Here is a 24,971-nt window from a genome sequence, read left to right on the forward strand (position 1 = left end):
GAAACTGGATTGGTTCTAGATTTTTCTGAAGGGTGTGGAGGCACAACATGTTTTTATCAAGAATCAGGACCCAGAGGCTGTCAAACGGCACTGGACTTTTAAAGCCTTCTAGAATTTACTTGATAAATTTCAGAGTTTTGGTGACTGTGTATACTTGGGTCTGAACTGAATTATTTTGTGATTTCCACAAAGGGAGTTGTTGATTGAATTTTGAATTTGAAAGTAAATATGTTGGGCTGAGGGTAGCAGTTGAGGGAAATTTTAGAATTTTGTATTGGATTTGAGCATGTTCTTTGATCCACCATGGTATGCTGATTAAAACTGGGGAAAAACGAACAGGATGATACTAGATGGATAAGAGTTTTTAGAATAATGTACAAGCTTCTAGTGTAGGTTCACTTTATTAATTTAACAGATACTAAGTGCCAGTTATGTGCCAGGCACTGAACAAAAAATAAACGAAACAATAAACCTTGAAGAAGACAATAAAAATCGCTGCCATCATGAAGTTCACTTTGAGATTTGGGGTGGGGAGACATAAATTTAAAAATTAATTAAAGTATATATGAAGTGGAGTGGTGAAAAGTGCTGTAGAGAAAAAATAATGAAGGGGAATGGGACATGCTGGTGTCATGTGTAGGAAGTGATAGTGGTGGCCTAAGAGAAGATGACATTTGAGCAGAAACCTAGTAATAATAAGGAAGGGTGCCATGTGGATGTAGTGGAAAAGGCCATGAGAACAGCCAGAGTCCCTGAGGCAGGAGCATATCAGCTAGTATGGCTGAACCGGGAGAGCAAGTTGGAGAGAGAAGTAGATAAGCAGGTCAGAGTAGGTAGTTAATGTTAGTCGCTCAGTCTTGTGTCCAATTCTTTGCGACCCCGTGAACTATAGCTCACCAGGCTCCTCTGTCCATGGGATTCTCCAGGCAAGAATACTGGAGTGGGTTGCCATTCCCTTCTCCAGGGGATCTTCCTGACCCAGAAATCGAACCCAGGTCTCCTGAACTGTAGGCAGATTCTTTACCTACTGAACTACCAGGGAAGCCCCAGGTCATATAAGGGCCTGGTAAGACTTTTTTATTTTTTTAAACCTTTTTAGTTTTTACTTTGAATGAGATGGTCTGGTTTGGGGTGGCTTCCCAGGTGACTCAGTGGTAAAAAATCCACCTGCAATGTTGATCTCTGGGTCTAGAAGATCCCCTGGACAAGGGAATGTCTACCTGCTCCAGTATTGTTGCCTGGAGAATTCCAAGGACAGAGGAGCCTGGAGGCCTACAGTCCATGGGGTTGCAAAAGAGTCAGATACGACTGAGAGACTAAACAGCAAGAGTTTTGAGTAAAGGAGTGAACTCATCTGACTTGTGTTTTAAATTTTTTTTTTTTTTTTTCTGATTACGTTGTTCTCTCTCTGCAGCAAGTTGCAGAAATGTTGAGACCTCTGTTGGTAGACTATGCCATTTATCTGGGTTAAAGGTCACTGTGACTTGGATCAATGTGGTAATAGTGGAGGTGGTGAGAAATAGCCAGGTTCTAGACTGGTGTCTAAGCTAGAGCTGATCAGCTGTGAAGAGGGGTCATGGTTGACTCCCAGATTTAAGGCCTGAGCAACTAAAGAATGGAGTTACCACTTTGTGGTTTGGGGAAGACCACAGAGTACTAGGAAGAGGAGAGAGAGAGCTGAAATCATTTTCAGTTTTGCACTTGCTAAATTTCCAAATGAAACGTCAGTATACAGTAGTATATGTGGAACTAGAGTTCAGAAGAGACGTCTAGGTTGAAGATGTTAATGTGGGAATTGTTAATGTGTAAATGATATTTAAAACCCTGCTGCTGCTGCTGCTGCTGCTAAGTCGATTCAGTCGTGTCCGACTCTGGGCGACCCCATAGACGGCAGCCCACCAGGCTCTCCCATCCCTGGGATTCTCCAGGCAAGAACACTGGAGTGGGTTGCCATTTCCTTCTCCAATGCACAAAAGTGAAAAGTGAAAGTGAAGTCGCTCAGTCATGTCCCACTATTAGCGACCCCATGGACTGTAGCCTACCAGGTTCCTACGTCCATGGGATTTTCCAGGCAAGAGTACTGGAGTGGGGTGCCACCCTGAGTGATCTCCAAAGGCAGGGTTCAAGGACCACAGGACACTTCAACATTTGGAGGTTGGGGCGAGTTACAGACTATATCCCCCAGGATGGGGGTGCAGCTGTTCCTTAAAACCCCTGTTCAAAACTGGTGATCCTTAGTAACCAAATAGAGGGAAGTAGTTAAAAAGCCAAGTCATTAGCTGAGAGAGAGTAAGGAAGGAGATGTGAAAATTTGAGAAGAGAGTTGATCTGGGACAGTGGAAGAATAAACGTACTAGGGAAATACGAGAACACTGGGCAGTCCTCAGGGCCCGCTTTTGAATTTAAAGGGAGACCGGCCAGCATATTTTTAGATGTTTACAAATTTACTAGTAGTAGGTATTTGATATTTTAAGTAATTTATGGATAGTTGGGGATTTTGTCAGCAAAAAACAGCTTCAGGTAGTAGTTTAGCCGTTCTTGGTTTGTAGCGTAAAAGAGACTATTAATTGTGCATTACATTCTTATCATACTCACTATACTGTTTGCTAAGTGTTTTTGGTTGGACACACCTACCATTTTTCCAAGCTGTGAATTAGATGCAGAAAATACAGTAGTCAGGTAGTAGTTATCGCCCTAAAGAAGCTTATTTCTAGTAGCCTGTATCATGGGTTGAGATTTCTATTCTTCGAAAATGTTGCCTTCAAGTTGGATGTGTGGTTTGATATCATTGTGTATGTATGAGAGAGAAAAATATTTTTCTAAAATAATAAAATTCACTGAATTTAAAGTGTGATCGTACAAATTTGGGAAAGCATTTAGGTGGAGAAGTTTCTTAAGTAGCTAGTGTATCTTTGGGGTTTATGTATTTTATAAATTATTTATATATTTTCTGGTGTTCAACAAAAATTCCAGAACCTACTATGTGCTAATTTTGCTACCCTCCCGGATACAAAGGTTTTTATGACTCAGTTTCTGCTGTCAAGGAACTCACAGTTCAGTTTTGGGAGGGACAAGAGTCAGATAAAATACATATAACTGCAGTGCATTGTTATACCTTATAACAATAAAGATAAATAATAAGTAATTAGATTGTAGTTTGCTTAGTGGAAGGCTTCCCAAGAAACTGATGTTAGGTTCACTCTTAAAAGAGGATTAAGAATTGGCCAAGAGAAGGGGCAAAGGGTATGCAAGCAGAGGGGCCATGGTTTAAATACATATTCCGTTTTTCCAGTTGTTGGTTACTAGGTGCTAAACACAGAGCAGCCTGTGACATTAGAATTATCTTCAGTTTACAGATATGAGGTTTGGAAATGTCAGGTTTGTTGTCCAAGGACTCACAGCTTATATGAGGAAGTCAGGGTTGAAACCCATGTCAGTCCAATTTCAAAACCTCTTAACTACCTTACTGTGTTGCCTGCTATAAACATTTAAATCTTTTCAGTCCTTGTCTTTATCCCTCAGCCAGTCTTTTTACCAACTTCTATTCTTCGTTGGAAAAGTCTCCTATCTGTCTGTTTTCAATCCGTTGCTACCAGTCTAGGTCAGGCACTCACTATTATATGCCTTAGTTGCTGACATTGCTTCCGGGCTCTCCTTTCTCTGACTCAGATCTCCTTTTGTGCACTGCCACCAGATTTGTTGTTGTTGTTCATTTGCTAAGTCATGTCCTACTCTTTGCAACCCCATGAGCTGCAGCATGCCAGGCTTCCCTGTCCTTCACGATTTCCCTGAGTTTGCTCAAACTCGCGTCCATTGAGTCAGAGATGTCATCCAACCATCTCATCCTCTGTCGCTTCCTTCTCCTCTCGCCCTCAATCTTTCCCAGCATCAGGGTCTTTTCTTTCCATCAGGTGGTCAAAGTATTGAAGCTTCAGCTTTAGCATCAGTCCTTCCAATCAGGGTTGATTTCCATTAGGATTGATTGGTTTGATCTCCTTGCAGTCCAAGGGACTCTCACAAGTCTTCTCTAGCACCACATTTAGAAAGCATCAATTCTTCAGCTCTCAACCTTTTTTATGGTCCAACTCTCACATCCGTACATGACTACTGGAAAAGCCATAGTTCTGACTATACCAGATAATTGTTTTTATTTCACCATTATAGAACCTCACAGCTTGTTGGATAAAATTGAAAACCTATAGTTATCTATTTGGTATACTTCATGATCTAGTCACATTATATATTTACAAATTTGACATTAAAGGAATAATAATTGCTTTTATGTCTCAGCACTTACTGTGTCCAGTACCATGTCACATACTTTATAGATTTTTTTTTTTTCTAGAACAACTCTGGTAACTTTTACAGTTAGGGAAATTGAGACTTAGTGAAATTAAGTGACTTGCTTAAAATCATGTGTAGTAGTAGAACATGTCACAATGTCAGCTCTTTCATTGTCTATTACTGTTCCCAACATGTTTCCTAAAAAGTTGGCTCATATATTGCTCTTGCCACTTCCTGCCTTTGCTGATGCTGTATTGCCCTGCTTGGATTTTTTGTCTTCTTTTCTTCTGTCCATATTTTACCCATTCTTCAAGTTCAATATCTTTTAAAATTCTTCCCTGAATGCTGTAAGTTCTGTTAATATTTAACTTTTTCCCCTCCTCCCTTATGAAAGCAGTCACAAAATAACATTTAGTTATAACCATGGACATTTTGGAGTTGAAAGGGATGTTTGGCAATTAATATGGTATGGTGGAAAGAATATGAGATTGGAAATCCTGCTGCAGTAGAGGGAAAGTAAAGGTGCAGTGAAGTTCTGCCTGATTTCATGCATAGAAGAAAGGCTGTTTTGAGCAGGATCCTGAAGGCTGTCCCAAGTTGGAAGACAAAGTGGGGAAGGCTACTTTAGGGTTAGGAACCACCAGCATGAGCACAGCTATGGAAAGGACATGAAAGTGCATGGTATGTTTAGCAGATTTGTAAATAGTACCTTCTGGGCAATGCCTGTAGGGGCTTCCCTGGTGGCTCAGACAGTAAAGAATCTGCCTGCAATGCAGGAGACTCAGATCTGATCCCTGGGTCTGGAAGATCCTTTGGAGAAGGGAATGGCTCCCTAGTCCAGTATTCTTGCCTGGAGAATCCCCGTGGACAGAGGAGCCTGGTGGGTTACAATCCATGGGGTTGCAGAGTCAGACATGCCTGAGGTTTTAAAAAAGTGATCACCACCATTGTCATTGTCATCATCATCATCGTGTAAGCCCTCAGCATCTGCCACAGAGCTGGGTGTATCAAATCATCAAACTGTGACTCTATAGTGAGTGTTACTAGCAATGCTCAGTGCATAATTTTTGGTTGTATTTTCTTTAACTCTTATAATTCCAGTTTACACTAGATAATGCTTTTGATTATTCTAAGTTCTTGAAGTTTTTGACTTTTAAACATCTTTTGAGACACACTCTTGTTGGTTCTATAAATTATGATGACAGATACATCTTATAGTACTAGTACTGTGTTACAGGCATTATTGTAAGTATTCTACATGTATGAATTTAATTTTCATATCTCTCTTACATGGTCAGTGCTGTTATTCCCATTTTACAGATGAGAAAACTGAGATAAAAGTTATAGGTGAAGCGCTCACTTTAGATAAGCAGTATACTTTTTGGGGGCTTGAGAGAATGTTACAAGTATAGTTTCACTTTGACTGTGGTTTGTTAGTTGTATATGTAATTTTGAAATGGTTACTTCCGTGATCTCTTTAAATAAATAATAGCATCACATTTGGAATTTCTTGTACTGATTTTTCGGAGAAGGCAATGGCACCCCACTCCAGTACTCTTGCCTGGAAAATCCCATGGACGGAGGAGCCTGGTAGGCTGCAGTCCATGGGGTCGCTAAGAGTCAGACATGACTGAGCGACTTCACTTTCACTTTTCACTTTCATGCATTGGAGAAGGCAATGGCAACCCACTCCAGTGTTCTTGCTGGAGAATCCCAGCGACGGGGGAGCCTGGTGGGCTGCCGTCTATGGGCTCACACAGAGTCGGACACGACTGAAGCGACTTAGCAGCAGAAGCAGTACTGATTTTTGCATCCATTCTAAAGAATGCCCATCATGTAGTTTTTTGAAGTGAATAATCTTTATGGCATTCTTGATTTCCTATAATCTTTGTTTTGGAGCAGGTTTGTTTATTCTTACAAGGATCATACTAATACTCTTCATTTTATTTTCAGTTTGGCTTTGGCTGAAAATAATTTAGCCTATATGTACTGCTTTCACCACTGGAAGAATGACAGATGACAAAGATGTGCTTCGAGATGTGTGGTTTGGACGAATTCCAACTTGCTTCACCCTGTATCAGGATGAGATAACTGAACGTGAGGCAGAACCATATTACGTAAGTATGCTGGTGGTGGCAAATGGGATGTCGGAACTTTGTCCATTTCTGTAAAGAAAGCTCTTAAGAACCAGGAGGCTGGTTTTCAACTCTTTGTATACAATTAATATGTCCTTATTATGGAAAAAACATTATGAGACACTGATGTGTGGAAAGAAGGAAGTAAGAATCACCTCTAATCCTACTGCTCAGAGGATAAAAGCACTGCTGACATGTTGATATGGGACCTTCTTGACTTTCTTTTTCTTACGCATCTATAGTATGTGATAAGGAATCATAAGTTATGTGTGGTTTTTTAACAGAACGCTATTTTGAAAATGATAGGTTCAGATTTGGTTCTTTTGTATTCAAAGCAACTATTTAAATTCTTTTTGATAGCTGAATGAACATGTGAATGTGGATGTGTCTTCATATGTTCATGAGTTAATATAGATAATATGAAATACATTGTTTAATAACATAAATTGTTGCATGTAGGCTTGTGGGTTTGAGTTAGTGTATTATCTGTTCTAAAAAGAGTATCAGTTATCTTTTGATTTTAGTCTGCTTTTTTTTTTTCTTTTCTAATTGCTGATATGATCCAAACTTAAGCATCTGTCAGTCAGAGATAATAGTATCTTGCCTTTTTACTAAATAATCCCTAGTAGGCAAAGACATTCTCAGTTACTGTCATTTTAGTTTTTCCTTTGTGTCTCAGGTACACAGTCTTCCCAGGTGGCACTAGTGGTAAAGAACCTGCCTGCCAATGCAGGAGACATGAGACATGGGTTTGATTCCTGGGTCGGCAAGATCCTCTGAAGAAGGACATGGCAACTCACTCCAGTATTCTTGCCTGGAGAATCCCATGGACAGAGGATCCTGGTGGGCTACAGTCCATGGAGTTGCAAAGAGTCGGACACAACTGAAACGACTTAGCATGCACACTCACATAACATTATTTACTCAGGAAGATCTGGAGAAGTGGAAATACATCTGTGGTGTTGGACTGTCTCTTGTTTCACTTTAGTAGAGCTTGCCCTTGGCTTTCTTCCCTGGCGAGGCAGCACTCATCCCCTACCTGCCCCAGCTGGGGATAGTCAGACGGCTGGAGGAAGCTCCTTTAGGGGCTCATCCTCTAACTTGTTGGGTACAGGAACTGTTTCGTTTTTCTCTGTGCATCCTTGAATCTGGAATATGTCACACAAATGGTAGATACTCAGTGCGTGAAAGTCTCTCCACCCCCATGTTGGGGGTTTGTTTAAATTCTCTGGGTTTTCTTACTGAATGATAATTTCAGAGAAATTGGGTAGTATTTTGTACTTTTTCAGATAATCATAACTGATTATATAAATTTGAATCATTTTTACTTTGGAAACTCAGCAATTTTCCACCTTTAGAAAAACTTCCATGGTTAAAAATGAAAAGTGATCATAGTTTATTTTTAGAGACATTTCATTTGTTTGATGTATTTTTACTCTTCTCCCTCTGTAGTTTGGGTTAGGATATCATTTAAGTTTGTTTCCAGACTAGCTTTTGCTATTTTAATGGAAACTTTTAACCTTGGGCAGCTTTCTAATAGTACTTACACGAAGGAGTGTATGTGTGTCCAGTTGGTCAAAGTAGTGAATGCTAAGGGATATATGATTTAAGACTGTTTACTTTTAAATCAGAATATGATGTTTGACACATTTTCTGTACTTAAAAAAAACAAGTAAAGAATATAATATTTTTCCTTCCTTACATATAAATCTGTTTAAATATGAAAAGACCATTGTGAGAACTGGAGGATAAGTTGTTTTTTGTTTCTAATCAAATTAAAAATGGTAGAGTAATGAGATTAACTGTTGGAGGAAGAAGATTGTTTTTTTAATACTAATTGATTTTTTTTTTTCTTGAATTCTTCCTAATTCTTCACCCAAAAGAAACTCTATATAGTCATTGTGGTCATGTTTTTGCAGATTATTGGGTGACAGGCATATAATAAATATTAAACAAAGAACTGAACTGAACTGAACAAAAAACCATACAGCATAATTCAGATTTTTCTCTTTAAATGCATGCATACTTAAGTGTGGAGAAGGAAATGGCAACTCACTCCAGTGTTCCTGCCTGGGAAATCCCATGGGCAGAGGAGCCTGGCAGGCTACAGTTCATGGGGTCACAGAGAGTCAGATAAATACTGAAGTGTAAGAAAGAAAAAGTTATGGTGTGAACACTCATCTAGATCCAGACATCCTGGAATGTGAAGTCAACTGGACCTTAGGAAGCATCACTATGAACAAAGCTAGTGGAGGTGATGGAATTCCAGTTGAGCTATTTCAAATCCTAAAAGATGATACTTTGAAAGTGCTGCACTCAATATGCCAGCAAATTTGGAAAACTCAGCAGTGGCCACAGGACTGGAAAAGGTCAGTTTTCATTCCAATCCCTAAGAAAGGCAATGCCAGAGAATGCTCAAACTACTGCACAATTGCACTCATCTCACACGCTAGAAAAGGTAATGCTCAAAATCCTCCAAGCCAGGCTTCAACAATACATGAACCGTGAACTTCCAGATGTTCAAGCTGGTTTTAGAAAAGGCAGAGGAAGCAGAGATCGAATTGCCAACATCCGCTGGATCATCGAAAAAGCAAGAGAGTTCCAGAAAAACATCTATTTCTGCTTTATTGTCTGTGCCAAAGCCTTTGACTGTGTGGCTCACAATAAACCGTGGAAAATTCTAAAAGAGATGGGAATACCAGAGCACCTGACCTGCCTCTTGAGAAACCTGTATGTAGGTCAGGAAGCAACAGTTAGGACTGGACATGGAACAACAGAGTGGTTCCAAATAGGGAAAGGAGTACATCAAGGCTGTATATTGTCATCCTGCTTATTTAACTTCTATGTAGAGTACATCATGAGAAATGCTGGGCTGAATGAAGCACAAGCTGGAATCAAGGTTGCCGGGAGAAATATCAATAACCTCAGATATGCAGATGACACCACCCTTATGGCAGAAAGGGAAGAAGAACTAAAGAGCCTCTTGAAAGTGAGAAAGGAGAGTGAAAAAGTTAGCTTAAAGCTCAACATTCAGAAAACAAAGATCATGGCATCCGATCCCATCACTTCATGGCAAATAGATGGGGAAACAGTGGAAACAGTGGCAGACTTTATTTTTTTGGGCTCTCAAACCACTGCAGATGGTGATTGCAGCCATGAAATAAAAAGACACTTACTCCTTGGAAGAAAAGTTATGACCAACCTAGACAGCATATTAAAAAGCAGAGACATTACTTTGCCAACAAAGGTCCATCTAGTCAAGGCTATGGTTTTTCCAGTAGTCATGTATTGATGTGAGAGTTGGACTATAAAGAAAGCTGAGTGCCAAAGAATTGATGCTTTTGAACTGTAGTGTTGGAGAAGACTCTTGAGAGTCCCTTGGACTTCAAGGAGATCCAACCATTCCATCCTAAAGGAAATCAGTCCTGAATGTTCATTGGAAGGACTGATGTTGAAGGTGAAACTCCAATACTTTGGCCACCTGTTGCGAAGAGCTGAGTCTTTTGGAAAGACCCTGATGCTGGGAAAGGTTGAGGGCAGGAGAAGGGGACGACAGAGGATGAAATGTTTGAATGGCATCACCGACTCAGTGGACATGAGTTTGAGTAAACTCTGGGAGTTGGTGATGGACAGGGAGGCCTCTCATGCTGCAGTCCATGGGGTCACAAAGAGTTGGACACGACTGAGCAACTGAACTGAACTGAAGAAAGAATATGCTGTATACAAAACCACTAGCAGTGGTTACTATTAGAATTATTATCAGTAAACATTTTAGTGCCAATATGATTTTAGTTCACATGTCTCTTTGTTGTAAATTAAGCTTGAAAGTATTTTTAATTGCTTTGAGTTATAATAGTGATACTGTTTTAAAGAGCTAGATGAAATGGGATGAAAATTTGGCCTGAGTGCTAGTAGACCTCTTTCCCAGACATTCTTAGAGTTCAGGTGAGGTGCTATAACAGGGTTGTCATTATGGCCTGAAGTGTCCATTCATTTTCAAGTGGAGATGCAGGAAGGATGGGTGAATGGGAATGTAGTTTCCTTTTATTAATGTTTATAGCTTCTTTCTTAGAAACTAGATTTTAAAATATACACTCTGTACCAAATTTGTAAATTAAATAATTTTTATTCAAAGAGTCTTCTGGGATTTTCTGTTTCAATTGGAAAAGCTTATTAATGTTAGATATATTTCTGTTTATTTCTGTATTTTCATTTGTTGGCTCTGTATAAATCTTTCAGCCAATTCTATACGTCATATATCATTGAGAATTATATCTTATGTTACGGGGAGTATTAGGAAGGAACTTTCCTAGAAACAAAGCAACTTTTCAGTTTTTGTTGTTTCTGTTATATTCATTCGAACTGTTACTTTTCCTTTAGATTATCCAATATAAAACTTACATACTGAATTGCACTCAGATTTTGTGACTTATTACCAGAGGTAATCATGCAAATGTGTGGTAATTGAGCTGAGTAGACCCTAAACTTTTCTCAGCAGTCCGTTTATGTTCCATAGTCCACTGTGTCTGTCCTCTGCTAAGACTCCTTCTCTGAGCCCTCACCTCACTTCCTACTTCACAAAGAAAATAGAAACCACGTGACAGGACCTTCCTTAACTTTCTGCCACCAACTCTGTAAAGCGTATCTGCACAGATAACATTCACGTCTTCTCTCCTGTTTTAATGGAAGAGGTGCCCTTTCTTCTCGGGCAGGGCCCAACCTTCCATCTGTGTTCTGGATCCCATCTTCTGCCTTCTCTATTTATTTTACTTTCAACTTTTTCTGTCTATTGACAACTTCTTTGCAGCATTTATATTGTCTCAGATCCTTCCTATCCTGTAACAGACCTCTTTGACCCCATCTTTCTTTCAACCACTTGCTTTTCCTTCACAGCCAGACTTAGCAAAAGGATTGTCTGTACTCATTGTCTCCTTCCCACCTCCCACCACTTCCTTCACTGTAAGCATATTCTCACACTGCTCCAAAAGAACTCTTCTTGTCAAAGTTCCTAATGACATCTCTTTAAAAAATTTTATGTTTTTATTTTTTAACCAGACCTTGAGTCTGCTTTTGAACTTTGATTTGCTTGATCTCTCAGCCCTATTTGATGTTGTTGGCTGTTTCCTCGGTTTTATTACACTGTCCTCTCGCTCTGCAGTGCCTCATCCCTGGTTTTGCTCCTGTGGTCCCCTTTGCTTTGCCCTTTTTTTTTGTTGTTGTTCTACTAATCTGGTTTTTTGTGTGTGTGTGTGGAGGGAGCTTCCCTGAAAGTTCAGTTGGTAAAGAATTCACCTGCAGTGCAGGAGACCCCGGTTCAATTCCTGTGTCGGGAAGAATTGCTAAAGCAGGGATAGGCTACCCACTCCAGTATTCTTGGGTTTCCCTTGTGGCTCAGCTAGTAAAGAATCTGCCTGGAATGCCGGAGACCTGGGTTCAATCCCTGGGTTGGGAAGATCCCCTGGAGAAAGGAAAGGCTATCCACTCCAGTATTCTGGCCTGGAGAATGCCATGGACTGTATAATCCATGGGGTTGCAAAGAGTCAGACATGACTGAGTGACTTTCACTTTCTCTATTTTTTCCCCCACTAGAGCTCTCACTCCATTTTTATGTCTTTGTTGAGCATTTTCTTTTTTTTTTTTTAATAAATTTATTTATTTTAGTTGGGGGCTAATTACTTTACAATATTGTAGTGGTTTTTGCCATACATTGACATGAATCAGCTATGGGTTTACATGTGTTCCCCATCCTGAACCCCCCTCCCACCTCCCTCCCCATCCCATCCCTCTGGGTCATCCCATTGCTCCAGCCCTGAGCATTTGTCTCATGCATCAAACCTGGAATGGTGTTCTGTTTCACATATGATAATATACATGTTTCAATGCTATTCTCTCAGAACGTCCCACCCTCACCTTCTCCCTCAGAGTCCATAAGACTGTTCTATGCATCTGTGTCTCTTATTCTGTCTTGCATATAGGGTTATCGTTACCATCTTTCAAATTCCATATATATGCATTAGTATACTGTATTGGTGTTTTTCTTTCCGGCTTACTTCACTCTGTATAATGGGCTCCAGTTTCATCCCTCTCAATAGAACTGATTCAAATGTATTCTTTTTAATGGCTGAGTAATATTCCATTGTGTATATGTACCACAGCTTCCTTATCCATTCGTCTGTTGATGGACATCTAGGTTGCTTCCATGTCCTGGCTGTTATAATTTGTTGAGCATTTTCATCTTAACAGCTCCCTAGGATTTTTCTCCTCAGCTCCAGACCTGTATGTCTTTCTGCTGATAACCTCACTTAGATGTCTCAAAGGAACTCACTGAGTGTGTTTGAAGCTGGACTCATCATCTTTACTCCAGAAAACCTGGTCATCTGCCATCTTCTATTCTTGTTTTATCATCCAGCCAGTTAATTACTCTTACAGCAATTAACATGGGACTCAGCCTTTGATACTGCCTTATCCTATATCCCTGACATTCAGTCGTAATTGAGTCTGATTTTACATCTCAGGTATTTCGCACTTTTCTTATACCTTTCATATGCCATGATACAGCTTAGTTCAGACTACCATTTAAAAACTAAGGGATTTTATAATATTAACTGATTTCCCTGGTTTCAGTCTTGCCCTCTTTCCATTTTCCAGTCTGCACAGTTAGAGTAATCTTTTAAAAACACACATCTAATCTTTTCACCTGCCAGCTTGAAACCTTTAGTGCCTTTTCATTTCCTTTAGGATCCTTAATGTAGTTTACAGGGTTCTTCATGTTCTGGTCCCTTGCTTCTTCAGTACTGTTCTGTCCTAAACCTCTACAGTCCTGTCATATTCAAATTCTTTTAATTCCTCATGTGCCAGTCTTTGTCCTTCTGTATTCACGCCATGCCTTCTTTGCAGTTCCCTCTGCTAGAGTGAACAGAAGTATCTCCCACCCCTACTCACACCCAGACATCCAAATCCACCCATGTTTGGTTCATTCCTATTTCCTTTTTGACTCGTGCCTTAAAATTGACTTCCTGTTAAGGCCTTCCTTGAGCTTTCTGGTAAATTTCTTTACTGTTTGCTCCTGTAACATCCTTTACTTCTTTACATTCATCATATTTGTAGTTTTGTTTTTACGTCTTCCTCTTAAGCCTGTAAGCTTCATGAGAGGAAGAACTCTTTCTGTCTCATTCACTGCTCTGTCCTCATGACCTAGTGTGATGCCTCACACATTGAAATGGAACAGAATTCTAGTGTATTTTTTAACTTATTTATTTTAACTGGAGGCTAATTACTTTATTGTAGTGGTTTTTGCCATACATTGACATGAATCAGCCATGGGTGTACATGTGTCCCCCATCCTGAACCCTCCTCCCACCTCCCTCCCCATCCCATCCCTCAGGGTCATCCCAGTGCACCGGCTTTGAGTGCCCTGTTTCATGCATTGAGCTTGGACTGGTGATCTGTTTCACATATGGTAATATACATGTTTTAATGATGTTCTCTTAAATCATCCCACCCTTGCCTTCTCCTACAGAGTCCGAAAGTCTGTTCTTTATATCTGTGTCTCTTTTGCTGTCTTGCATATAGGGTCATCGTTACCATCTTTCTAAATTCCATATATATGTGTCAATATACTGTATTGGTGTTTTTCTTCTGACTTACTTCACTCTGTATAATAGGCTCCAGTTTCATCCACCTCATTAGAACTGATTCAAATGCATTCTTTTCAGTAGCTGAGTACTATTCCATTGTGTATATGTACCACAGATTTCTTATCCATTTGTCTGCCGATGGACATCTAGGTAGCTTCCATGTCCTAGCTATTGTAAACAGTGCTGCGATGTACATTGGGGTACCTGTGTCTCTTTGAATTCTGGTTTCCTCAGTGTGTATGCCCAGCAGTGGGATTGCTGGGTCATATGACAGTTCTATTTCCAGTTTTTTAAGGAATCTCCACACTATTCTCCATACTGTACTAGTTTGCATTCCCACCAATAGTGGGATTTATTCCTAAAGAAAGTGGGTTCCCTTTTCTCCACACCCTCTTCAGCACTTATTATTTGTAGGCTTTTTGATAGCAGCCATTCTGACCCATGAGATACCTCATTATGGTTTTGATTTGCATTTCTCTGATAATGAGTGATGTTGAGCATCTTTTCATGTGTTTGTTAGCCATCTGTATGTCTTCTTTGGAGAGATGTCTGTTTAGTTCTTTGGCCCATTTTTTGATTGGGTCGTTTATTTTTCTGGAATTCAGCTGCAGGAGTTGCTTGTATATTTTTGAGATTAATTGTCTGTTGCTTCATTTGCTATTATTTTCTCCCATTCTGAAGGCTGTCTTTTCACCTTGCTTGTAGTTTCCTTTGTTGTGCAAAAGCTTTTAATTTTAATTAGGTCCCATTTGTTTATTTTTGCTTTTATTTCCAATATTCTGGGAGGTAGATCATGGAGGATCCTGCTGTGATTTATGTCGGAGAGTGTTTTGCCTATGTTTTCCTCTAGGAGTTTTGCACTTGCTGTGTGGCATGGCCAAAAAAATTTTAAAATTTTTTAAAAAGAGGAACTTATGTTCTGTTCAATTCACACTCCTGTCCGACAGCTTATTCCTAGTATGGACACCTTTTTTCCATACTGGAACACTCCAGCTACCACTCACAACCCTTTACCTTGTAGCCCCTAGGGCCACTGTAATGTTCTCTTGCCTAACTGGAGCCTGTTGCCTCTATCTTCATTGATTAAGTATCAGTCCCTGAACCAGAATATTTCTCTTTGTATATAGTCCCCAGCCCAGTACATAATTCTATTTGATTCACTGATCAAAAAGCATAACTTTGAATAAGCAACATGAAAAGAGATGCAGAGTTCCACTCACAGAAGCAGCTGAAAGAGAGTAACAAACCATTTTACCAGCAAAAGAAAACAGAACCTTAGGAAAGCAAGAAATGGCTAGAGCTTCTCCTGCAAAGGAGGAGAATACATGAATTTTTGCCAAGTTCCTCCTTCTATCTGCTTGTCAGTTCAGTTCAGTCGCTCAGTCGTGTCCAACTCTTTGTGACCCCATGAATTGCAGCACGCCAGGCCTCCCTTGTCCATCACCAGCTCCCGGAGTTTACCCAAACTCCTGTCCATCGAGTCGGTGATGCCATCCAGTCATCTCATCCTCTGTCGTCCCCTTCTCCTTCTGCCCCCAATCCTTCCCAGCATCAGGGTCTTTTCCAATGAATCAGCTCTTCGCATGAGGTGGCCAAAGTATTGGAGTTTCAGCTTCAACATCAGTCCTTCCAATGAACACCCAGGAGTGATCTCCTCTAGGATGGACTGGTTGGATCTCCTCGCAGTCCAAGGGACTCTCAAGAGTCTTCTCCAACACCACAGTTCAAAAGCATCAATTCTTCAGTGCTCAGCTTTCTTTATAGTCCAACTCTCACATCAATACATGACTACTGGAAAAACCATAGCCTTGACTAGACAGACCTTTGTTGACAAAGTAATGTCTCTGCTTTTTAATATGCTGTCTAGGTTGGTCATAACTTCCCTTCCAAGGAGTAAGCATCTTTTAATTTCATGGCTGCAGTCACCATCTGCAGTGATTTTGGAGCCGCCCAAAATGCCCTGGAGAAGGAAATGGCAACCCACTCCAGTATTCTTGCCTGGAGAATCCCAGCGATGGCGGAGCCTGGTGGGCTGCCATCTATGGGGTCACACAGAGTAGGACACGACTGAAGTGACTTAGCAGCTTAGCAGCAAAATAAAGTCTGACAGTGTTTCCACTGTTTCCCCATCTGTTTGCCATGAAATGATGGGACCAGATGCCATGATCTTAGTTTTCTGAATGTTGAGCTTTAAGCCAACTTTTTCACTCTCCTCTTTCACTTTCATCAAGAGGCTGTTTAGTTCTTCACTTTCTGCCATAAGGGTAGTGTCATCTGCATATCTGAGGCTATTGATATTTCTCCCGGCAACCTTGATTCCAGCTTGTGCTTCTTCCAGCCCAGCGTTTCTCATGATGTACTCTGCGTATAAGGTAAATAAACAGGGTGACAGTATACAGCCTTCTTTAAATAAATCATTGCTCTCTTATGTTTCCTTTCTGGGCTCCTTTCCTGGGGGGAATAACACTGATGGCCTTCATACTATTCCAGTTCTTACTATACCATCCTCAATGTTCCTTTCCAGACTTTTCTCTCTCCAAAGCCTAAGTAGGTCCAGCCTCCATAAGGACAGATTAGTGTTGACTGACACTGGCAGGACCCCAGTTCATCAGCATTATATTCTAAGCTTGTGCTTTATTGCATTTAAAGATGTGAATGTGTAGCTCAAAAGTTAGTCATCTAACATCTCTTACCTCCTTCAGATTTCTTCTTTAGTTATCACCAAAATTTGTTCTAATTTCCAGGCCTCCCCTACTTTTCCATTCCTTCTTTTGCATCTCATGTAGTATTTTCTTAACAGATTTCCTGTCTAGAATCTTATTGTAGTCTTTTATATACAATGGTTAGAATAACCCTCAAGTACTGTTTCTCTTTGGGGTTTCCCTGGTGGCTCAGATGGTTAAGAATCTGCCTGCATGTGGGCAACACAGATTTGATCTCTGGATCAAGAAAATCCCCTGGAGAAGGGAATGGCTTCCCACTCCAGTATTCTTGCCTGAAGAATTCCATGGACAGAGAAGCCTGGTGGGCTATAGTCCATGGAATTGCAAAGAGTCAGACATGACTAAGCAACTGACACTTTCACTTTTTTCACTGTTTCTCATCATATCATTTTATTTGTGGTATCATAGTGGGCTTCATTGTCTATCAAAGGCCTTTCTGTTGCTGCCATGAAGTATTTTTGTAAGTACTTTTTAGGAGTTTTTTTTTTTTTCTTTTTTAACCTCCACTTAATTTTAGCCTTGTAGATGAGGATAGATTATGTCCTTGCCTTGGTGTTCTTCACACAACTAGGTCAGTACACAGTAGATTATCAAAATATGATGGATCAACTGAGAAGTCCTGATTGACAAGTCAAGGTGTACATTACACTGAGTTGATTATCTTCTCAGAAGTTGAATTAACTCAGGTGAATCATATTAATTTTCAAGTTAAATTTGATAGAACTAATAAGTATCCTAAATAGTATGGCTTCTGATTGCATTATATTTTTATGTGGAAAAACTTTTACAGAAGGATTACACATAGACTTGTTTATTCTAGGCATTTACCCTGTTACCTATACATCAAGTAATGACCTTATAAGAAATTTTAAGTCATCTTAACCTTTAGCCTTTGATTTTCTATAAAAAACAGTTTGCTTTGTGTATAATATTCAAAATAATGCAAAAAACATGGTTGTTTTTCAGAATATTCAAAATGTAGTTTAAAAGCCTATTTAGTGTATTTCTTTTTGGAAAAAATAGTAAATAAATATGGTTTTATAAATTTTCATTTCAGTTGCTTTTGCCAAGAGTAAGTTATTTGACGTTGGTAACTGACAAAGTGAAAAAGCACTTTCAGAAGGTTATGAGACAAGAAGACATTAGTGAGATATGGTTTGAATATGAAGGCACACCACTGAAATGGTGAGTGAATTTTTCTGCATTATTAAGCATTGAGTATATGATAACTTTAAGAAAATATAGTGCCTTGAAGCAGTTTTTTAAAAGTTCTGTGCAAGAGATCACTAGTCTAGCTCTATAATACAGTGGATTTTAAATCAATGCTAAAATATTTTATTGGAAATATTTCTGCCTTCTATTTGGATGCATGGGACAGATTTATATATTTTCATCAATAGATTTTTTCATATGACATGATAATAGTATATTAAGTCACTCTGTGATACTATTCAGTTTTGTTTCTGTCTCTAAAATCTTTATAAACAGATCTTTATACACACATGATTACCTAAGGGACATCTTTCAAACTGATTGCCACATACAGTTGACCACTGTGCTATAAGCACATGTTGTTTAGCTTTGGTCTAGTAGTTAAAGTATATTGATTTCCTTTTTATGTGAAAAATAATTTTGATGATATATCAGAGTATTATTTTTTTCAGAAACATTTAAAATAAATATCCTTTTTCAGAAACATACTGAAAATAAATCCCAAATCTGGGCTTATCTATCTACAGATGATGTAATTTTGTGCTTCCTCTGTTACCGGGAGCTTTGGTCATTGTGCTTCCAAAAATATTTAAGGAAATTGAAGAAGTTACAGGGAAAAGAATAAAGTGACCCAAGATACGCTAAGATATAGGTGTTGAAATGCTTCCATATAGGTGTAGTTAAATGAAAAAGGTACAGACTGAGTCAAGCTTTAAGTGAAATACGAAGAATATAAATAGTTTAATAATGGACTTGCTGTCTGAATCTGGGAATAGTAAAAAATGAAGAGTTTTAAAAGAGGCTTAAAGCAAATAAAAGAGAGCTAGTAGGTATGTAATGAGTACAGCTGTCTTGAATCCAAGGATCATTTAGAAATAAGGAGTGAACTTTTTGAACTCACCTTGTGCTGATTAATTTCCAAGAGTAGTTAGATTTCTCTTAATGATTCAGAACCATACAAGGTAATATCTTGTATTGAGTCATGGGTCACGTCACTAACCTTTTTTTTTTTTTGGTATAACATTCATTTTTTAATCAAAACAGAATACGGATCTTCATAATCACATTATCAGACTCACTATGACTCCTGAATAATTTAGACCTCAGGCAGCATAGATAAGTCAATGTTTTCTGTTTTCTTTTTATTTCTCAGAAGAATTGGAGGTTTTGGAATGGGAAGGTGGCTTAAAAGAAGTATAAGAGCAGCAAGGATCAGGAGAGTAGAGGGAAAGGAAGGAGGGGGAAAGATTGTGGGTGAGTAGCAATAGGATATATCTATGTTCTTGACAGTTCTGTCTATATTATAGTTGGATATTGAAATTGTATTGCTTTATGTGCATTAGTTGTCGATTTGGAGAAGGAAATGGCAACCCACTCCAGTATTCTTGCCTGGGAAATCCCATGGCCAGAGGAGCCTGGCGGGCTACAGTTATCAATTACCGTAAGAAGAACTGATGTGACTGACAGTGAGCTTTTTAGTTCTATCGTTGTAAAGCATGGCTTCTCAACAAGGCCATATTGACTTTTGAAGCCAGATAATTCTTTGTTGTGGAAGGGCTACTGTGTATGTTGCAGTATTTTTAGCAGCAGCCCTGGCCCCTACCCACTCTTGCTAGTTGTGATAATAAAAATGTTGCAGGGCACGGTATGCAAAACCACCTCCAATTGAGAAACTTTGGAAGAGCTGAGAAACCTCAACTTAGCTTTTATAGTAAATGGTTATTAAGTCTTCATCTTTCAGCTGCTACTTTAATTCATCTTGTGTGGTGATTATTTTTGTATTTGATGTGATTTGTCTTCTATAGGTTTGTATTCTATATATGATATCAGTAAATGACATTTGGTCCCATTTCTCCCTGTTACGTTGTCTTCAAGATATGTGTTCCTACTTTGTCATTATTTAGACTTGCTGAAAATCTTTTATTAAAGAGCGAAGTTATTTTTCCTTTTAGAGAGCTTATGTGAAAGCAGTTGTGTTCACATTGTCTTCATTTTGGTTTTTGGGGTGTTAACTTTTTATGTATGATATCAATTTCATAGCTATGTCTTGTGCACTCATTTAATGGCTATTTAAAAAAATGTTTTATAGCTTTATTTATTTATTTTGGCTGTGCTGGGTCTTCATTGCTATGTGGGCTCTTCTGTCATTGTAAGAGCCGGGGCTACTCTCTTGTTGCTGTGTACAGTCTTCTTACTGCTGTGGCTTTTTTTTGTTGCTGAGCACTGTCTCTAGGGTGCGTGGGCTTCAGTAATTGCAGCATGTGGGCTCAGTAGTTGCAGCTTCTGGATTCAAGAGCACAGGCTCAATAGTTGTGCCCTATGGGCTTAGTTGCCCCGCAGCATGTAGGATCTTCCCAGATCAGGGATCACACCCATGTCTCCTGCATTGGCAGTTGGATTCTTTACCACTGAGCCACCAGGGAAGCCCTTTAACTGCTTTTGATACAACATTTTCTTTAGTATTGTTAGGTACTCTGTATATTTGAGGAATGAATAATTTACTGAGGCATGAATGTAATCCAAAGCCTCTGGACTAAGTTCTGATCGTTTCTCTCTTTGCTCCCAACCATAGCAATTTTCTCCTGAGTGATAAGAGTTATTTTCCTGGAAATAGGCTGTCAATATCTACCTAGCATTTAAGCAGTGGGCTTCATAGGATAGGATAATCGTTGTAGAGAAGCAGCTACCACTGAAGCTTTGTAAGACTTGGACTTTTGAGACCATAAAGATGTCTATACAGGAGGACTTCCCTGGTGGCTCAGTGGTGGAGAGTCGGCCTGCCAGTGCAGGAGACACAGGTTCAATCCCTGATCCGCGAAGATACCACATGGTGCAGAGCAGCTGAGCCTGTGCTCCACAACTATTGATCCTGTGATCTAGTGCCCGGGTGCCTCAACTGCTCCCAGCCTGCACGTGTGAGCCTGCACATCTTAGACTCTATGCTCTGCAATGAGAGAAGCCACTGCAGTGAAAATCCCGAGTACTGCAATGAAGAGTAGCCCTCTCTTGTCACAACTAGAGAAAAGCCCACAGAGCAATGAAGACCCAGGACAGCCAAAAATAAATAAATAAAATTATTAAAAATTATCAAAAAAAAAAGAGTATAGGAACATTTATTTGAGTAGGATGATGATATCTGCCTTATGCTTAATTCTTTGGACTTTTAAGTAAAGTCAAGTGAGAAAGAAAATCGAATACCAGTTTAGACAGTTCCTAAAAGAAGGAAGAAGTATAAATTGATATTCTTTCTCTCTATAATAACCTTTTCTCCTATTTATATTAATTATTTTGCAGATATTTAATCATCTATGTGAGGTGCTTGAGCAGGTGCTTTGTAGCTTAAGCAGTGGCTCAGAAGAGGTGCTAAGTAAATGTTTGTTGAATGAATAAATGAATCTGAGCAAGTTTTTTTATTGATAAAACTGAGACTCAAATAAATAACTTACTCAAATGAGCAAGTAGGACCATATATTGAAGCTCTCAGTTCAGGGATCTTTTTGCTATACGTGCTGATAATTCTTTTTGTTAGTTGTTGTTGTTTTCTCTGATTCTGTACATTCTAATTACATGTTAAATTGTCCATTTTAGATTAGAAAAATATTGAAGAATAGTGGTATGCATATAATGAATACTTAATATGTTGTCAACTTGTAAAGAGGTGCCAAGGAGGCTTTATCTGTTTAGTGCTTTATCCTCTACATTCTTTATGTCTTTAATGTTTAAAAATTATATGGGAAATGCAAAAAGCTGATCTTAAATTAAGGATCTGTTTCTTAAAAATATTTGAGTTGATTAGTCAGCAGAGGGTGCTCTAACATTACACTTTAAGGGATAGTTTCTTGTTACAAGAGTCATACACGACTGAGCGACTTTCACTTTACTTCTTGTTACCGTAACTCAAGTGTTCAAATTTGTTACTTTTATATTAGGCTTATTTTAAAAGAAAAGACAGTTCTTTAAAGAATACTTTGTTAGTATATCCTAATGCTAGTTAGATCTTAGGCCTCTAGGTACAAAATTTAGAAAAAGTTCTCTGTCAACTGTAAAACATGTCTCTACTGGGATATTACTGTTTTGTATAACTTGACTTATTTTCAAGACTGACTGTTGGAAATAAGTTGTTGAAACTACCTTTTGAATTTAAAGAAAAGCAACAAATACTGATGAAGGCCTGAAGTTGTAGCATACTGTATCCATTGACCCAGAATTTAATACTGTACTTATGTGATTTCAAAAGTGAATTTTAACAAAATAACTTTTACGTCTTAATTGTAAATACTATACAGGCTCTTCTCTTACATCTAGTCATTTTTCTAAGGTGGTGAATTTTTAGAATTTTATAAATTATTCTGTAAACTAGATTTTTGAAATGTGGCTTACTTATTAGCATTTTACACATGTAGTATCCCTTTAGTTGGTTATTTCTGTACTTTTTCAAGCAAAAGAATAGACTTAGAAAGCTGAGACACACAGTGCTAGCCTGTAATTCTTTGTGTTTGTACCATAGAGAAAGGCAAAATAGATTGTATTCATTAAATTACTTTGGTTTGCATTTGAGTTCAACCTTTTTTGATTTATTAAAATGTAATCCTGTTTTCAGTGAATCATTAATGTAGCAAACTTATGAATAGAATGCATTTATTTAAATGAAATGGAGTGGGACAATAGTTCTCTAGAATATAGGGAAGATTCCTTTCAATGCTAGTCTTAAAATACTGGTTTGCTATCTAATTCAGATGTTTAGACTAGAAGGAGCACTCCTGGCTGACCTCAGAGCATACCTGTTACTGCTATACCATGTACAGTACGTCCATGTGTTTTACCAGTAATGAAAAAGTAAAGAAGCAACAACTTATGCAGAAAAATTAATTCATTTTGAGGATTGAATTTAGAAAAGGCTAGTGCAATTTAAGGAAGAAAAAAATGAATAAAATGTGAAAATAGGTGTAACACTATTCTGGTGCAGTCAGTTTTTACAGCACAGTAGATTGAACCTTTCCTGGTTGTGTCTTCTTCTGGGTATATTCAGATTCAAGTCCTCACTACTTCCTTTTCTTTTAAATTTAAGTTAAATTGGCAGGAGTAGCAATGTAACAGCCAAAAGGCTACATTACGATTTACTCATAGTTATGGCTTATGTGGTTTCTGTATTATAGGTTAGGAGCTTCCTAACAAAACTATATAGAATATCCATTTAGAAGAATTGTGGAAATTACTACTTTTGAAATTTTTGACATAAATCATATTATAGTGTAAGAAAAAGTCAGTACTTTAACTGTTTGCCAGTTCTGTTTTTTAGATTTTCTTGCCTATTAGTAGATTCACCAGAAATAAGGAATCTTGGAACTAGTTAATTCAGGTGGTGTATTTGTTTGGAGTTAGTATACTTGTATCAAAATCATTCTGACATAAACAACTGCATTGATGATCCACACATGATCTGTATACTTTGATTATATATAAGTAAATAGTTATTTTACTCCTGTATTTTTCTGGCTTAGTTTTATTTTTAATGTTTGTTACAGGTTAACTATTAGATATTATTTTATTTAGAATGCTTTTATGGTAATATTTAACATGTTTTAAATTTTAAATGTTTTAGAAATTATCGTACTTAAATTTCCATCCTAATCCTAAGTATATCAGGAAAAATCATCATCATTTACTGACACCAATAAACTTTAAAATATATATGTGTGTATATATGTATATTTAAGTCACTTTATAAATAATTTAGAGAAGAATAAAGGAATTGTGTATAACTTTATTAGAAATTTTACTAAGCATTTAAATACAGAAATTCAAATTTTCGTTCCATGTTTTCACTGGTTTTGAATGTATATATATCAAAAATGGGCAGTGTCCTCAATGCAAATAACTGCTCATTAGTTATCAAACATTCAAATAGACCTCTATGAGGTTCTAGCTTATCATTACTTCTGGCTCTTTGTGCGCTTAACAGCAGTGCTTTGCAAAATTATTAAAGTCTTACATCATGATTTTATTGTAAAATAATTTCTTTTTTATATGAGTAAACATCCAGTCCAATTCTTTTTGATTTCTACATCATCTAATTCCTTCCAGTCATCTTTGTGTACAAATCTGCCTTTAATATTTGCCCACTTACTGTCAAGAAAATTGCAGTGTACGTATAGTATTAAAGATAAGAATACTGACACTCCTGATTTTAGCAAAATGAAATAGTTTAGATTCTACTCATAAAATACTATATGAAGAAATACTTTCTTTGATTATGTGGTTAAGAATGCCATATGTCCTTAGAAATACACTGTTCATTCATTAGTTCTTGAGTTTTATAAAATTCATTGAAAAGATATCATCATCTAAAGACTCATAGTCTGAGATTTCACTTAAATGATCATTTTACCCCTGTCATTAAAGTCTAAAGTACTGGTTTGTGTCTCTTTGCAAAAATCTTCTGATTTATCTAATTGTGTAGTCTTTCTCTGTCAATATAGGTGGAAAATAAGACATTTTGAATTTTCACCTGTGTTAATGAGAGCTGAAAGCAGACTCCAAAGATGAGGTCTGCATCCTTATTTTATACTTTGTTGAAATATGATATAATGTGTTAGGTGACAAAATAAGAAAATGGAAGAAGGATACATTATTATATCTTTCTTCTAGGTATAACATTCTTCCATTCTTACTAATCTTATCAATCTTTTTTTTTAGTTAGGAATAATTGATAAGTAATGATGAAATAATTCCTGGAATGAAGTAGCAAAATGTTTCAAGATGGAGGAAAAAAATAAGATCACTAAGATGTCACAGTATATCTTAGATTTATGAAAAGGTCCAGTGAATTCATATGGCAGTTGCTAATCTCATTCTTTTTTTTTTTAAGTGAGTTTTCTTTGAGATTTTTGGAAGACTTTTAAGAAAGAATTAAAGTTATAAAATATTAATCTTAAAATAGTTATAACTGCACAGAAAAGTTCACAATCTAATTTTGGGCC

General features: G+C 37.9%; 1 protein-coding gene across 45 annotated transcripts in view; it reads left to right on the forward strand.

Moving 5' to 3' along the window:
* Positions 1-24,971, forward strand: part of ATG5 (autophagy related 5) — a 183,036-nt gene that overhangs the window by 8,783 nt on the left and 149,282 nt on the right. For all 45 annotated transcript variants that reach the window (XR_014064494.1, XR_014064493.1, XR_014064491.1 and 42 more), the window contains exons 2-3: positions 6,238-6,401; positions 17,837-17,964. Coding sequence is in view for 39 of the 45 variants with exons in the window: in XM_081526933.1 (XP_081383059.1) it covers positions 6,294-6,401; positions 17,837-17,964 (236 nt within the window). In the remaining 6 variants the exon portion in view is untranslated. The remainder of the gene's footprint in view (positions 1-6,237; positions 6,402-17,836; positions 17,965-24,971) is intronic.

This window comes from Giraffa tippelskirchi, chromosome 9 (assembly GCF_054371585.1).
Source record: "Giraffa tippelskirchi isolate mGirTip1 chromosome 9, T2T-mGirTip1v1.2.pri, whole genome shotgun sequence".
Classification (NCBI taxonomy): Eukaryota; Metazoa; Chordata; class Mammalia; order Artiodactyla; family Giraffidae; genus Giraffa; species Giraffa tippelskirchi.